Source organism: Struthio camelus, chromosome 3 (genome assembly GCF_040807025.1).
Source record: "Struthio camelus isolate bStrCam1 chromosome 3, bStrCam1.hap1, whole genome shotgun sequence".
Classification (NCBI taxonomy): domain Eukaryota; kingdom Metazoa; phylum Chordata; class Aves; order Struthioniformes; family Struthionidae; genus Struthio; species Struthio camelus.
Genome location: NC_090944.1, coordinates 145,080,310 through 145,097,610, shown reverse-complemented (window position 1 = coordinate 145,097,610; position 17,301 = coordinate 145,080,310). Strand labels below are relative to the sequence as shown.

Here is a 17,301-nt window from a genome sequence, read left to right as displayed (position 1 = left end):
AAGAAGGGCTCAGGCATTTATAAAAACATCTTGGCTGTAAGTTACGTTCTTCAGAAACAAAAACCTCCCCACCCTAAAAGGTCTCCCAAGACTGACATTTTCTATCAATTCCCAAACTTTATCAAGCGTTCTCCAATGAAAGCTGAGATTTGTGACCATGTTTTTTAGCAGGCTTTGGGCTTGCAATCAAGAATGCAGAGCATATAGTAGGATGATTTAGCTCCTCCGTCATCACGCTAAACAGTTAATCTTTTCTATTTGCTTGAAAAAGCCACCTGAGGAAAAAGTCCTAGCGATTACAGGAGAACACCTCTGAGGAACACAGCTTCACGCCCTGGGAAAGCTTCAGTAGTTTTTAATTGGCCTGAATCAAACAGGTTTTCACAGTAAGAGTTACAACAGAACGGCTGGCATGTTGAATACGTGTAGCTTTTAACTGCATGCTGTTCTGGGGAGCCCATCAACATGACATAATTGCTGTACAGCTCAACCACTACGGGCCAGCTCCAGAGCTGTGCCTTGGCTCCTGAATTTCCTTTGATTTCCCATGCAAATCAAGGGAGTTTAGATGCCTGAAAAGTACTTTTGTGGATTTTTCCCAGGCCTCCTCTATAGTGACAAATGTTCATCTTCATCTCGAAAAAGTTTGTGGTTAAGGCAAACGAAAATTGCACTGTAAACTTTCCTGGGGAAGTCTGAGCTCTCTGCTTGCTTTCTCATATTGACAAGTTATACAAGTCCCTTCTCTTAGATTCCTCTTTCAGAGACAGTTAGCCTACTGCCCTGTATTGATTCTGTTATCCTGCTTTGCAAACAAGTCTGCAGAGTAAGATTTCAAAGAACGTTTTATGAGAACAGAAAAATATTGGGCATGCTGGTAAATGCTAAGGTGAATGCAGATTCAGATATTTAATTATACTGTCTCAATCATGTCTGCAAGTCAGATAGCAACTGAGATGTCACAACTTAATTAAATTTCAGATGAATAACTTGTGTTGTCATATGTAGTTTGACATGCTGGAATGCGGGCAGAAATTATCCTGGGAATTGACAGCCTTATTGCTAGTGAGGTAAAAAGTTGGGGCATCCTTGAAGATATTCAAAACTTGACTGGACAAGGCCCCAGACAACCTGAGCTAACTTTGAAGTTGGCCCTGCTTTGAGTTGGGGTGGGGTAGGTGGGTTTGGACCTGAGACCTCCAGAGATGAATTTCCACATAAACCATTCAGTGATTCAGGGGATATAAATAATGAGATAAAGTACAAGACCAAATCTTACCAATGTAATTTTGCATGTCATGTCAGTTGCCAACATCATTGTGTCAGCTCAGCATGTGCATTTGAACCTATCTTGCACAAAGGAAGCATCTTTCATGATGCTCCAGAAGTGTCAGAATGCTTTCAGAAATGCCTTTCATGCCTAACCAAATTCCATTTTCACCAACCAGAGGCACAGAAATTTTCTGACTCCTTTGGTCTTAAAGAATCAGATACATAGGCCACAATCCATTTTTCAATAGCTACAGAGGTGGGCTGCTAGACCTTGTACTAACAAACAAAGAAGGTCCGGTTGGAGACGTGAAGGCTGGGGGCAGCCTTGGCTGCAGTGACCGTGAGATGGTGGAGTTCAGGCTCCTGCGAGGATGGAGCAGGGCAATAAGTAGGATCGCAGCCCTGGACTTGAGGAGAGCCAACTTTGGCCTCTTCAGGGACCTACTTGGGGGAATGCCATGGGGCAGGGCCCTAGAAGGAGGGGGGTCCAAGAAAGCGGGTTAATATTCAAGCATCACTTCCTCCAGGCTCAAGACGGGTGCATCCCTCTGAGTAAAAAGTGCAGCAAAGCGGGCAGGAGGCCTGCATGGCTGAGCAAGGAACTCCTGACAACACTCCAACAGAAGGAGGAAGCATACAGAATGTGGAGAAGGGGACAGGCCACTTGGGAGGGCTATAGGGACATTGTCCGAGTATGCAGGGATGCAACAAGGAAGGCTCAGGCCCCTTTGGAACGAAATCTGGCAAGGGATGTCCAGGACAACAAGAAGGACTTCTTCAAATACATCAGTAGCAAAAGGAAGACTAGGGAAAATGTGGGCCTGCTGCTGAATGGGGCGGGTGCCCTGGTGACAAAGGATACAGAGAAGGCAGAGTTATTGAATGCCGCCTTTGCTTCAGTCTTCACTGCTAAGGCCAGCCCTCAGGAATTCCAGGCCCTGGGGACAAGAGGGACAGTCTGGAGAAAGGAAGACTCTCCCTTGGTGGAGGAGGATCGGGTTAGAGATCTTTTGTCCAAACTTGACATCCACAACTCCATGGGCCATGATGGGATGCAGCCACGAGTGCTGAGGGAGCTGGCGGATGTTATTGCTAGGCCACTCTCCATCATCTTGGAAAGGTCCCGGAGAACAGCAAAGGTGCCTGAGGACTGGAGGAAAGCCAGTGTCACCCCAGTCTTCCAAAAGGGCAAGCAGGAGGAGCCAGGGAACTCCAGGCCTGTCAGCCTCACCTCCATGCCTGGAAAGGTGATGGAGCAGCTCCTCCTGGAGGTGATCTCTAAGCATGTGGAGGACAAGAAGGTGATCAGGAGTAGTCAGCATGGATTCACCAAAGGGAAAGGATGCTTGAGCAATCTGATAGCCTTCTCGGATGGAATGAGTGGCTGGGCAGATGAGGGGAGAGCAGTGGATGTTGTCTCCCTGGACTTCTGCAAGGCTTTGGACACTGTCTCCCATCATATCCTCACAGGCAAGCTCAATAAGCGTGGGTTGGATGAGCGCACAGTGAGGAGGAGGATGGAGAACTGGCAGAGCTCAGAGGGTTGTGGTCAGCAACGCAGAGTCTAGTTGGAGGCCTGTGGCTAGTGGTGTCCCGCAGGGGTCAGTCCTGGGCCCAGTCTTGCTCAACTTATTCATCAATGACCTGGAGGAAGGCACAGAGTGCACCCTCAGCAAGTTTGCTGATGATACTAAACTGGGGGGGAGTGGCTGACACACCAGAAGACTGTGCTGCCATTCCGAGAGACCTGGAGAGGCTGGAGAGCTGGGCGGAGAGGAACCTCCTGAAGTTCCACAAAGGCAAGTGGAGGGTCCTGCCCCTGGGGAGGATGCAGGACCCATGCAGCAGTACAGGCTGGGGGTTGACCTGCTGGAGAGCAGCTCTGCCGAGAAGGAGCTGGGAGTGCTGGTGGACAGCAAGTTTAGCGTGAGCCAGCAATGTGCCCTCGTGGCCAAGAAGGTCAATGGTCTCCTGGGGTGCGTTGGGAAGAGTGTTGCCAGCAGGTGGAGGGAGGTGATCCTGCCCCTCTCCTCAGCCCTGGGGAGGCCTCCCCTGGAGTACGGTGTCCAATTCTGGGCTCCCCAGTACAAGAGAGACATGGCCCTACTGGAGAGAGTTCAGCGGAGGGCTTCGAAGAGGATTAGGGGACTGGAGCATCTCTCCTCTGGAGAAACGCTGCGAGAGCTGGGCCTGTTTAGCCTGGAGAAGGGAAGACTGAGAGAGGATCTGATCAATGTGTACAAGTACCTGAAGGGAGGGTGTCAAGAGGATGAGGCCAGACTCTTCTCCGTGGTGCCCAGTGACAGCACAAGAGGCAACGGGCATAAGCTGAAACAGAGGAAGTTCCACCTAAACCTGAGGAAAAACTTCTTGGCTGTGAGGGTGACAGAGCCTTGGAACAAGTTGCCCAGAGAGATTGTGGTGTCTCCTTCCCTGGAGATATTCAAAACCTGCCTGGATGTGATCCTGGGCAATGTGCTGAGATGAGCCTGCTTGAGCAGGGGGGTTGGACTAGATGATCTTCAGAGGTCCCTTCCAACCTTGGCCATTCTGTGATTCTGTGATACAGAGAGCGTGTTAAATAACCAACTTTTATTCCTTTGACCACTCATATGTTAGGGGCAGTTTAAAAAGCCTCAGCTGATATTTGCTGTTCTGTTTTTCATTTCAAAAATGCAAGAGGAACAGTGTAGGACCCCATTAAAAAGAAAAAAGCCAGAGAAGTTTGTGGCAAGGCTGAAAGCCTGGCGACTGCTTTCACAGTACAACCAAGGCAACCATTAGGAATCATTAAATGCTCTTACCTGTCCTGCAAAAAGCCCACACACACCAATAATACAGAGAATGTTAAATACAGCAGAGCCCACGATGGTTCCAACGCCTACGTCTCCTTTTGTGATAAAAACACCTGAAAAACAAGTTCAAGGCAAGCTGTGTAAATTGGAAAGAACAGAATTTTTACTCAAAAAATTGCAGACCTCTCACCCCATTAATGACTCTAAAGGCACCCACCAGTTCTGCCATTTTTACTCTTATTTAATAGGGCAACTTGCAGAGAAAAGTACTAGGCTGAAGAAAGGTGGTAGAAATAGCTTTCTGAGAGGATTTAGCTAGATTGTCTAATGAAAACCAAAGACCTTAGAAATGTCTAAGTCACCAGTCTCCTAGGCTTGCAGACTAGGGCTACGGCAAGGCACATCATGAAAGTCAATAAGCTCTGTTAGAGCAGCTGGTAGTTTCCTGCAGTTTTGGGTCCTATCTGCCCTAAGGCCTCCCACCACCAATACTCCACTATTCCCTAAACCTCCATCTCTGTTGGCTTCTATAGGCAAGTAGAGGCAAGAGTTGGAGCTGATTCAGAGCTGTCTGGCCAGGAGTTACTTCCAAGCTGAATGATGCCCCTCATAATGGCTTAATGGCCTACGTTACAAGCTCCTTTGTGAGCTCTTCTGTCAAATTTGGTTAAAATTGGCCAAAGAGGTTAATGGTGAGGGAGATGAACAGACAGACACATCGTGGTACTGCATGAACCTCTTTCCTTAGGAAGCCAACATAAAAGTAACACGCCATCTCTTGCTAGCTGTCTATCTGTTTAAATTCACCACGTATAAGGCTCCAACTGAGTTTTTCTGGCCACCGTGGTCTAGATTTTATTTTTTCCTTTTCTCAGAAACACATTACACAGAAATAGTCACCTACTACGTGGCATTCAGTATCTGGTGGACTAAGCCACAGCAAGATAATGACCTGACTGTTAGAGCATCTCCAGACTGGCCTGAAGGAATCTGATTTTATTTTCACCCTGCTATTGCACTATCCTTGAGCATAACCCCAGCTCAGTCTGTTTTAAGTTCCTACATTTTGAGGCTAACAAACCAGCACTTTGATTGCCTAATCAGACCTCTCTGCAGAGTATGCAGCTTTGCGTGAATTAATTTGCACTCTGCATCTGATAGCTGTTACTGATTTTGAACAATCTTTTAGAGAAAGCATGTAAGCTCAGAATAATTTTCCTCATGGAGCTGGAGAGCCCACCTTAACCCTCCATCTGTTGTTCTGATGATCATCTACCTCTTAGGGATGTGGATGAGTACAGCTGCAGGAAGACTTTCCCCTTTTCCGGGTAGCATACGGTGTCATTTTATAACTGCTCTCTGAGTGAAGTCCCTTTCCCCCAATAAAATAAAGAAGGATCTACAATAGCATCCACTATGCTTAAACATCATGGGTACCAGCAGTTTCTACTGTTTCCAGGCTCAATGAATTCAGGGTGAGACAAGGATCTGTTTCACAGTCTTTCTTTACAAAAGCTGCCTCTAATTGCATGGCAATTGTTTCAGCCTCAAGCTCAGCACCCTCTCCAAATCCTTGCCCAAAGAGTTGGGCTGCTCTTGGCACACCCAAGTGTTCTTTCGTCCCCATCCACACAACAACCTTTTAGCCTGAGGCTGTGGAAGGAGCGCCCAAGTTTCTCTGAATTTCCCGGACTACATACCGCTGCAACACTTGATCGTGCTTCCCATAAGCAGAGTGATACTCTGGTAGAGCGATACTCTGAGCACCTGGTTGCTAAGATAAAGGGTCTCAAAACCTCTCCTCTTGTCTTCAGCTTTCCCAGAGGAAAGAGGTGTTCAAAGACTAATCAGAGTAGAGGTGATGGTGGAGAACATGTATATGAGGACACGAAGAGTTTGCCTGGGTATCAACCTGAGAGGCTGGAGGTGCATACTTTCACGCTAAGACCTAGAGACCCTGTGACAGGTAGCATTTGGAGGGTGGACAGGAAGGACAGGAGGAGAAAGCTGCGCGGGCAGAGCTCAGCGCAGCACAGCTCAATTGTGGTACAGCAAGGTAAGATTAATAGATGGTTATGGTGAACTGACTGTGGTGCTGGCCCTGGTTTCACTGAGGGAGACTGAACCACTTCTAAGGCAGCCCTGCCATGGGATAGAGGTACTTTTTAAAAAACTCTTTATCTGGCTGGAGATTTGCACATACAGCCCCTGAAATCTAGTGAGAGTTCACCACAACTAGTCCTGTGTGTGTCCATGAGGTCAGGCATTGTAACAAATGTTGCTGTAGGTGATCAGCTATCCCATCTGAACTTCGAAAAACCGTGAGGGGAGAGAGTGGATTTCAAGAAGAAGCGGCAAGTTAGTTAGTTACCTATGACAGATGTAAACAACTCAGGAGCAGAGCTTCCAGCTGCCATGAAAGTTGCCCCAGCCACATCTTCGCTAAGATGCAAGCGCTGTGGAAAAACACATCAGAGTAATTGATTACAACACTGAGACTGAACTGACAACACTGAGTTGAAGGAATTCAACTAGAAAAGTTACACTGTCTGCCAAGAGTGGGAAATTGCCAATATGTATTTCAAGAGAAATACAGGAAAAAAGACATCATGGCTATTAGTGACCCTTAATTTCCATTACTGTTTTCCAGCTACTTAAGTGAGCATCTCCTCATACAGAGGGCAGGTTGGGGCTTTGACATCCTTTTCTACCTTGGAGAAAAGGAGCAATACTCCAGAAGACAGTGGGGCATTTTAGCAGTCAGGATAGCTTTGCTTTCTCCATGACCCCCAAAATACATCTTATCTCCTCTCCTGTGGCTTGTTATTGGTCAGAGCTGGAGCTCAGGCTCTGTCCATCCTCTGACCTCCTGCCTTGAAGACCATTTCAGCCTTGGACATTTAACCTCTCCTTACCATCCATCTGCTTGGATCATCATCAAACATACTTACCTTCTACAGCCTTCCAACAGCAGTGCCCAGGAACTGTTCTTATTTAAAATTGTGTTTCCTGGAAGAAAAAGGACCTACTACTCTACACAGACTCCTTCAGCATATGCTGTTTCCAAAGATTTACTTGGTTAATTACTTCCTTTATGTTTCCTGCATTCCCACTGTTCCATCTGTACAAGGCACTGTTCAGTAAATGCGACAAAGCTGTTAAAGACCACATGCTTTGCTGGCACCTTCCACAGTTTAATATGAGTAGCTAAAAAAAAGCCACCCCCTGCCATACGGTCATAAATTGCCGAGCTGTTACTACACAAAGCAGGCTGAATCACATGTGTGTGAGTTAGCGGCTTCGATTGTACAAGCAAAGGGAAGACAGTGGGATGCGATGGGAACATTTCTCGAATAGAATTGATTGTTTGAAACAGCATGAACAACCTGACAAGCTTGAAAAACACTTCTTCCCTCCTCTTCTCTTCATAACTGTGTAAGGCTTCTTTGTTAACTTTTTCATTAGCAAAGTACACTCGCTCCTCCAAAATTGCAGGAAAAAAAACCCCTCAACTTAATCTTGACTGGAGAGTCCATAAAGTTCTCTTAAGGGCTTAAAAAGTCCTTAACTCTACCCACTGAACATACACATATAATAAAGATTTTTTTATAGATGTTACGGGGATAAGGAAAAACGAAAGGATATTCCCTCATTGGGAATGCTTTTTAAGCAGGATACCAGATGCTGTACTGCTATAAAAGGCTGTGGAGACTGATTAAATATAGCTTTATGGAAAATGACTAAATAAGACTACAATGATTGTGGAAGAAGCTCATAAGAGCAGAGGTGCATCCCCAAATGCTGGTTTCTTCTGCAGGACTCCCCATGGATATAGAGAAATGGTCATCCTTTAATACTCACGCTGCATCTAGACTATATATTTCGAAAGAAAAAACCAAGAAAACCACTTGAGCTGACTTTCTGTGGAGATGGTTTAATTTAAAGCCACAGTGGGTTCCCTGGAGGACAATACTAGATAATTTATTGCAATGCATGTAATAGAGCAGAAAATATAACACTAAGGAGGAGGCAAGAATTTATTCTCTGGTATTTGTAAACAACTGTTTGCAATTGAGGTGTGGTGTTAGTTGGGTCATGTAAACATTTTGTAACATTAATAACAGAGAGTATTTGGAGAAACATGATTACAAATTGCTTTAGAAAATAAACAAAAAACAGGGTTTGGTTTGGAAGTAAATCTGCACGAAGACCCAATGTGAATGTCTATCATAACAAGTATTCTGGAATAAATTCTGATCTCAACAGATGTTTTTGGGAACATAAATACCTTTTTAGTATAACTCAACAACCACTTTCCAAAGTAGATTTAGCTAAGCCAGAGAAAGGGCATTTATTTTAGACTTAGTGTATCCAGATAGTGAGCAACTGTAGAATAACTACTGGTTGATCTCCAAGACTGAAATCGCCCTCAGACAGGGGTGTGCATTCTTTTTTGCTGGATATGACAGCAGACGGTAGTGGGATTACTGATAGTAGAGCTCAGGTCAGTGGCAAGCCGTTACCACTTTAGAGTGGTTTGCGCGCTAGGTGCATCTCGTGTGCTGCCATAGCCAAATCAGCCACAGAGGTGGGGCTCCTGCCCAGGAGGCCTCTCTTTCTCTCATTAACCTTTTTTGTGAATTAAACAAAAAAGAGAATCCCCTTGAAAACATCATGGGTCTCATCTCACTGGGTAATGCAGGATGCTGGTTGTCTTCTCCCATGAGAAGAACCCCTGGCTCTCCAAGTCGGCCCACTGATTTCTCTGGGTCTTTTTGCGGGGGAGAGTATTACTCAGTGTGAGGAATGGTGGCAGCATCTGCTGTCATCTGGAAGAGTGATAAAACTTTCCCTTTCTGAGAAAAACAGGCCAGAAAGGCGACTACAAAAGGCTGCAGAGGCTTCTGTGAAGTCACTCGAGCCTTTTCCCATGCATTCCTGAATGCTAACATCAAGGCCAAATCACGAAAAGCTGGATGTTTTGAAGACAAGCCACTCTGGATTGATAAAAAGAAAAGTAGATGGAACAGGAAACAGGAACGTGCGTTTCTTTTGCTATTATGTAATTCAGCAACTGCTTAATTATGCTTGCAGTACGTCAATAAAAGGACGTGAATGCCTCCAAAGGTCACCAATGGGATGAGAAAAGCCTTTTCTGAAAGAGAATCAAGTAGGAGCTACAGAACAATGAAATTCTGACCCAGTTCTGTGGCTCATTTTGATAATCCCTAAAGACACAGTATCTCTCTCTTGAACGGTAACTGCTTATTCCAAGTATGCCAGATATAGTATTCTAGTTGTATGTTTTCTCTTGCATGTACAACTGAATAAAACTCACTAGTCTCATCTTACTTCTTTGGCGGTGTTGGATAACACAAGGGTCAGAGCTGTTAAAGCACATAAACAGTTAATATGTATTCAGCCTTTGGAAAGATATCAAGCAACCAAAAGCAAAACCAAAAAGGAAAGAGCTGGTCAACTGAAAGTAGCCTTCTAGAAACAGGGGCTTGCAAATATTGCATTAAAAACAAGAGAGGAGGAGGTTTGCGTTTCATATATCAGATGTCTATACAAGCACAAACAAATCTGAGAATTTGTCAAGGGAACGACTGGTGCCAGGACTTCTGACACTTGTGCCTTTAAAACTGACTGTTGTTTAGCCTGACAGGCTTTCTGGGGCAGGTGGAGAGACAGGCAGATCCTGCACCTACAGACCGCTAACGAGGATTAAAGGAGAGGGAGCTTTCTAGTCTGTGAGTCTCTAGTTTATGATGACTAAGTTTGCCACCAATAAAGTTAGGAGGAGTTAACATTACACATGGTGTTTCCTATCATGATCTCCAAATACAGTCAAAAATCAACATTTCTATTGAACCATGCAGGAAATGGAGGCACAGAGAAGTGATGTAGCTTGTCCAAGGTCACTTGGACGGTCAACGGCACCGTCAGAACAGGTGCTACCTCCCTGCAGACCCAAGGGCAGACCTCTGTCTAACAGGCCAGGCCCCTTACCAAAATACACTTGCCACACCTAGGGACTTGCTTATTTTTAATGTCTGCGAGTCTTCACGATCCAACCAAATATGCATCACTACTGTGCACTGTGGACAACCTTGCTGGGCTCACAAGCTGCAAAGTAAGTTATCAAGGTTTCTCTTCTCCTGCAGATACTGCAATTTCCCATCCCACCTTCTGCGATTAGGGGCTGAAACGAAAATGAGCATGAGGGGGGAACCTTCTTTTTTCGCCTCAGTGAAGGAGATATCTAAGCAAGTGCCATAAGCCGAAGGGAAGAGGAAGAAACCCCCTGCCAGGAAGAGAACACAGCCCTTGGTGTTGAGAGGAGTCCCAAAGCAGCAGCTGCCTAGGCTGCAAAGTTTGCGTGTGGTGCTCATACAGCTTTCAGAAGCCACAAGTGGGTTGTGAGCTCCTTGCAGTAACTCCCTGCAGCAAGATCCTGATCTGTGATGGAAAGCAAAGGCCACGTTTTTAAGCCCTCACTACCAATAGTGCTAAGGGGAACTGTGGAAACAGGTCTCTGCTTACAGAGGTCTAAGAGGGGGCAGAGACAATTTTCCAGTCTGAGTTTGCACATGGGTAATTAGGAGTCCCCTATAGATAGGGATGTTTTGGAGGGAAGGCGGAGAGGATGCTGGAAAGATGCTAAAAGAGATGAAAAGCCTGAGGCCTCTGGGGAGATGCAGGCCATGTGTATTTCTGGATGAAAGCAGTTTTTAAATTTTTCTGCAGTGCCATGCTCTCCCTCTTAAGCTGAATGCCAGTGCTGTTCCCCTTCCTCCATCTCTTTTCCTTTCATCTGACTGTTTTCAAGCCCTGCTCCCAGCATTACCAAGTCTCTTCCTCTCCCAGAGCACTTCTCACTTTTCAGGGAACCGAATGAAACTGAAAATTTGGTGTTCAGAGAAGGCAGAGAGAAACGAGGCAGTGGGGAGAGGGAAGAAGGGGCTGGGAGGGAGCACATGTCACGGCTTGGACTAAATAAGGTCACTTACTACTCATTCAATTGACCAGCAGCTCAGGAGTTGGATAGAAAGGATACCAAGGAGGGGGCAAGCTGTGTCCTTGCTGGTAGAGCTGGCTGTGACAGGGGACTGTGAAATAGCTGTAGGATAATTCAGGTTGGAAGGGACCTCGGGAGGTCTCTAGTCCAACCGCCTGCTCAAAGCAGGGTCAGCTATGGAATCACTTCAGGTTGCTCAAGGCTTTGTCCCGGCATGTCTTGAAAACCTCCAAGAATGGAGACTGCATAGCCTCTTTGGGTCACTGGTGCTCAATTATCCTGGCAGTGATACATACATTTTTTCCCCTTATATCCAGTTGGAACTTCCCCTGTTGGAATTTAGGCCCATTGTCTCTTAGCCTCCCTCCACACACCAACTGGCTCCAACTTCCTCCCTCAGCCTCTGCTCAGAGGACAAGAGCTGCAGCCCCCAACTGTCTTGGTAATCCTCCTCTGAACTCCTTGCAGTTCCTGAATACCTTTCTTGTATTGTGTGGCCCAAACCCGGACATTGTATTCTAGATGGGGTCTAATATGTGCTCAGTGGAGGGAAATAATCACTTCCCTTGAGCTCCCGGCTCTGCTTCTGTTCATACAGCCCCAAATGCTGTAGGCTCTCTCTGCTGCCGGGGCTCACTGCTGGCTCATGCTCAGCTTGGCCCACCAGACCCCAGGGCCTTTTCCACAGAGCTGCGTGCCAGCCTGTCTGGGCCCAGCCTGTGCCATTGCAGGGGGTTACCTACGCCAGCTGCAGCACTCTGCATTAGTCCTTATCGAAACTCAAGAGGCTTCTGATGGCCCGTTCCTCCAGGGTCCCTCTGCGTGGCAGCCTTGCCCTCGAGTATATTGCCTGCACGCTAAAGTACAAGCCTGCCCTGGGATACTACTTTCTCAGCTCAGGCAGCATTAGTCTACAGCGATCTAAGCTGGCCTTTTGCATCTGAGTTTCCTGGATTTGCAAGACTGCTTTGTTCTGGAGAGGGGAGGCTTGATAACTCAGTATGTCTATTTCTGTGATGTCTCACACCCTCATTTTCACATCAACATCTCCTTTCCTGGCAGCAGTAGGATCTCTCCCCCTGAATTCCACACAGGCTATACTCAGGTTTAGCCCTAAAGAGCTCTGCAGGACAGAAGTTCCCAACCATTCATATGCTAGATTATGCAGCTTTGGTTGTCCCCTGTACTTCAGAAGAAGTACAGTTAAAATGCATTATTATTAACTCACGCTGGATTCTTAAAATGTAAGTGCATTTATCCGGTCCCTGCTAAGCCTATTTGAGCCATGGTTTGTCGCCCTTCAATTACCTGAATATTTATGCACCAAAAAAATGGGACTTCCTGAGGATTTTTTTTTAATCTTATGCAAAACATGCTTGCATGGTAGGTTGTTGAGCCACAAATATCAGGTTAGTTTAGAGTCAGCACCCACCAGAGCTGTCAGTATAAATGATTTCACATACCACCTCCCACGCCTCCTCCCTAGCCCAGGCACAGCTCTGCTTCCATGATGAGCGACACTTTATTGCCAGGGAGATGGGCAGGTGTCTCTTCCAGCTGACAGAAATGTGACAGCTTGCCACACAAGTGGCAAGATCAATCCATGTTTTCCACATGCAGCACAGATTTCATTGTCTGAGTTTGGCATTAGAGAGGACTCGAAGATGCTTCAAGCACAATGTCCACTCTGTTGCTATCTGAGCTGATTCAGGCTAAAATGTACTCCTTGCCTTCTAAAGTTTCAGCCTGCCAGCCTTAGCAAAAGAGGGGCAGAGTCCCTTGCAATTGCTGGAAGTGTTAAGAACTTCTTTACAGCTGACCTAGTTGTCTCTGCTGCTTTACAGTTTATATTGGAACTAGTCTTTTGGTAGACATGGTATGAAATCCACAGTTTCCACCTGAGTAAATCACTAGAAGTTTTAATTCATATCAGCTCAGAGTACGTCCTGGTGTTTTGAACAGATTTCTGCAAGGAGACACAAACACTAGGCAATAGCAGCCACACACGTGTGTATTATAGGAGTACCTAGAGACCAGCTGATTTGTGAACTCTTGTATTGGCAGCTCTCCAGGAAAGTTAAAGGCTCTGCTTCCCAGATGCTTATGACTGAAAAGACAAACAGGAAGTAGGACAAGTGGCTTTGGTAAGGGAGGGATGGCTGAGTGATTAAACCCATGGAGAATGTGCAACTGGCCTACTGGATGGACTATACTAGTAGAGGGATGGGAGTCTGGGGGCTGGCAGGACAGCGAGAGAGCTGCACATCTGTGGAGTCCTGAACACAAACCAAGACTACGCTTCTAATCAAAGTCAAAGCAGTCCAACACAGCTCTAGAGTGAGTCAGCTCAAAATAGTCCTCTTTCGGCTGAAGAGGGTTCCCTTTTGGGGGGCTGAATGGCCCCACCACGCACATCAGGGGTGTACAGCCTCCGGCATGACGGCACAGGTGATGTGCAGGCCCGTACCAAGCAGTGCAGGGGCAGGTCAGAGCTGGAGGGAGGCTCAGCTCTGAGGTCCCATGGGGCTAGGAACATGTGCAGAGGCAGGATGCATAGCTGGCTGCCGAACAGCCCTGCTCTGAAAACTCAGCATCTCTCCATTCCCCTGGAGGTTTTACTGACACATTTCAACTCTCTTGTGCATTTTTCTTTCCCAGTCTGACATACGACTCTTGGGAGGTTTCTAAGTTTTAAGTTAATGCTCTATGAAACTCAGAAATGCCCCATGCATGGCATGGCATATTTCCATGCAAAAGTCAAGAAATAAAATGTTATTGTCTTCCAAGTCACAAGAGAATTGAGTGACCTGCTTGAAGTCATAAATGAGCCAAACCACTGTTCCTTATGTTGGCAACGAACAACTTAATATCTTTTTCCCAGTACCTTATGCCTGGATCTTTTTTCAAGGGTGCCATTTCTCACTCAAGAGAGAAATGACCACATCGGTGGTGAGGGGCAGAGACAAGCCACTGTGCCCTGTTGGGCTTATTACCTAGAAACATGCATTGCAGCAAGCACTGCTATGGGAGCCTGCAGCACGGGGGTGAGGTCACGTTTGGCAGTCACTGTTGTAGGGCATACATTTTTTACTACATTATGAATTGTCTCCATTTTAAAAAAGTTGTATGATGCATATACAGGAATTGTTATTGAAGAGGAGATTGCTAGCTTTAAGAGGGAGCATCAGCCAAGTTTACCCATCAGGAGACAATCAGCCCATCTCCTGCAAGTGAAAACCATGAAGCTGAACCAACTCACACACACTGTGTTGGATAACTAAATAATATATTAACACACAATCTTCACATTTTGAGGCTCTCAAGGAGAACTGCTGCTAAAGCAACACATATGTAAAATTGTCTAATACTTACTTCACAAATCTTTTCCAATGAAGGGACAAAGAAATCATCACAGACGATTGCCAAAGCATAAAACATATACATGGCCTGCAATAGAAGAGAGAAAACGTTGAGTCTGGACAGTGTGAAGAAAAGATACTGAACTGCAGTGTCCCAATTCATCTTGGGTTTGTTTTGTTATAAGCTTTTTTTTCAAAATCTCTTGCAAGAAGAATTCATGGGGCTGTCTGGGATTTAACAGAAGGATCATGAAGTATTTACCCAGAAGTTCTTCAAGCTACCAGAAACTGCCAGAATTTTCTCATCATTATACAAACAATTCATTTTTATTTTTTTTTAATTCTCTGGATGTTGCTGAAAAACACTTAATAATTCTGCCTTGTTTCTTTTTTTTTTTTTCTCCTGTTGCAAAGTGCAAATTTTTTTCATGATTGCATTCCCTGAAAATATAGACTCTGAAGGAGCAATATTTGAAATGCTAGCATTCTGAAAAAAATTAAAGAGCTCTGCCATGTCACCCAGGATCCCACTGATATTCTTCTAAACTCTGTAAGGGAACCACTTCCAAATGACTGAAATCCAAACAGAAACACAGGACTTGAAAGGACACCTAATGAAATAAATCTTCATTTTCAAGGAATAAACATTTAATCCAGAAGGCCATTTCCATATTAGTAAAAAGAATATGCCACGTCCTGTTCCCTGTTCCTATGGGCAAATGGTACGGCTTGGCTTACATCCATGCAGCTAAGGTCTCTTCCTCCCCCAAATAGGGTAGGCTTGTCCCTATTGCCCAGAGGGAAGGGAACCCATCTTGTGCCTTGACTCCTGTTTGGGAAAATCTGAGCTGGCATAGGCAAAAATCATGCCAAGGAATGTGTTAAACAGTGTGGACAACCACAGCCAGGCTTGAGTCCATATCCTGGCCAGCTTAGTTTACAAACGTAGACATAACCAAGGCCATCCACGCTACAGACGCCACTGAAGACTTTCCATCACCGTGCATAGACTTAGACCTGCGGCAAAGGAGCAGAGCCCGAAATACCGAGAGCCAGAGGAAGAAGGTGGCAGAGAACAAGGGCATCCCCCAGAACAGGGTAGCCTTGTCCATGCCACCCAGAGGACATGCTGCAGACAGAAGAGCTGTCCCTGAGATGCTGTAGCAAAGCTTTACAGCCAACCGGGCAGCACCAACAGGTCTGCACCGCAGGCAGCACAGCCAGAAGGCTGGTCTACAGCATGACCATCCTCAAGCGTCATCTGTATTGCCCTCTTGCCATGAGTTTATAGCCCCTGTCTGACTTGATTGAGTCTCCCTTACAGTGGAAATGGATGTCTCTCTGATATTTTAGCAATGTTTTGGGGTGTGTGTTTTTTTAAAAGACACAGCTTTTCACATGTAAAACTAACTGCACTGCATCTGAAAGTAAAGAGTCCTAGAAAGAAATAACTCTGGCATCTGGACCAAAAGAGCACAGGAGTGTGCTTTAACTCCCTTTCTTTTTCACATTATCACTGACAGGCATTGCAATATTATTTGCCTTTCCACTCTCAAAGAGAGACAGAACTATTTTAGGGTTCAAAGAAAGCTCAATTTTTTTAAAAACACCTTCAATGTACCACTATAGCATTATTTTTACAAGTAGTACAGGGAAAAAAAGATATATATATCTATGGAACAGATTTGAACATACTTCAGAAATGGTTTAGCAGGCTTCGTGACATGAAGAAAGCTGCTGTGCTGGGATGCAGGTTGTTTCCCTGCAGGCAAGTTCAGCTTGGAGAGTCACAGACAACGGGCTATGAAATGGAGGTGAGAGGCAGATATTCGCGCTTTTTCCTTATCAACAGCCCTCATGTGTGAGGCTCTTCCTCCACATCCTTGGCCACAACACGCTCCTTGCAATGTCCCAGGCAAGCCCCTTCTCTTATTTATCTTTTCCACAATTCATCTGTGTCCTGGGACTCTACCATGTAGCCTCACATACATGCCACTAATATAGGTGAGCAAGCAGAAACATCTTTCATCCAAAAACGGTGCGGTGCATGGGAACATGGACATTTTGCATTTCCCCTTATAGAGTCAAATGCTCATCTGCAGGCATGTGCCATGCTCCTGCCCTGTGTGAGCTTTGCAAGCTCTTGCAGCTCACATGCGAAAGTTTCCTCGGTTCTGTCCTACCCTTTCTCCCTCCTGCTGCTCTCTCGGGCAGCAAACATCTTGTCGAAGGCATGATGACCACAAAAGAAGTAGAGCCCCAGAGGGGCAAAATGAAATGTAGGAAAACCCACATGTTTTAACAGGCTTGAGTTCTAGATAAACCTTCCACCAGAAAAGAAATACATGGTGCACTGACAAGGACCGATACTGATACCTGGCACTAAATAGCCTGTACGAATGAGGAGCAATGGAAAAAAGAAAAAAAAAAAAAAACCCAGGAAATTGCTAAAGCAGAGGGCGAAACTGATGATTAGGACTTGTTCAGAACAACTCCCTGGGGCTTGTCTCCCTCCCTCCCTGACTCCTACAGCGTCTGACCAAGTCTGACCATTAACACACATCCTTCAAGAGCAGATGGACAATTTTTTCAAAAAAAAAAAAAAGAGGTTAAGAGGGTTATAGCCTCCCTTTTAGTAGCACCCACAGGGAGATGAATTCCCCTCACTACCTGGCTGCCGCAGAGCAGAGGACAAGCCTAGTTATCGCTGCAAGGGCTCACGGAGGTACATAACCTGCCCACTGTTGGGTCCCCGTGGGCTGACGTGAATCCTGTCCATCTTCCAGGCATCACTGAGTCCTATCAAAAGGGAAATCAGACTGAATCCAGTGTCTGGGGAGCCAACACAAGGTGC

At 45.8% G+C, this 17,301-nt stretch overlaps 1 protein-coding gene across 2 annotated transcripts in view; it reads right to left on the bottom strand.

Annotated features, from left to right (window-relative positions):
- The window catches only part of SLC24A3 (solute carrier family 24 member 3), a 270,569-nt gene that overhangs the window by 72,020 nt on the left and 181,248 nt on the right, over nucleotides 1-17,301 (bottom strand). For both annotated transcript variants that reach the window (XM_068940760.1, XM_068940762.1), the window contains exons 4-6: nucleotides 14,461-14,535; nucleotides 6,439-6,523; nucleotides 4,077-4,180 (exon numbers count right to left, since the gene is read on the bottom strand). In XM_068940760.1, the coding sequence (XP_068796861.1) occupies nucleotides 4,077-4,180; nucleotides 6,439-6,523; nucleotides 14,461-14,535 (264 nt within the window). The remainder of the gene's footprint in view (nucleotides 1-4,076; nucleotides 4,181-6,438; nucleotides 6,524-14,460; nucleotides 14,536-17,301) is intronic.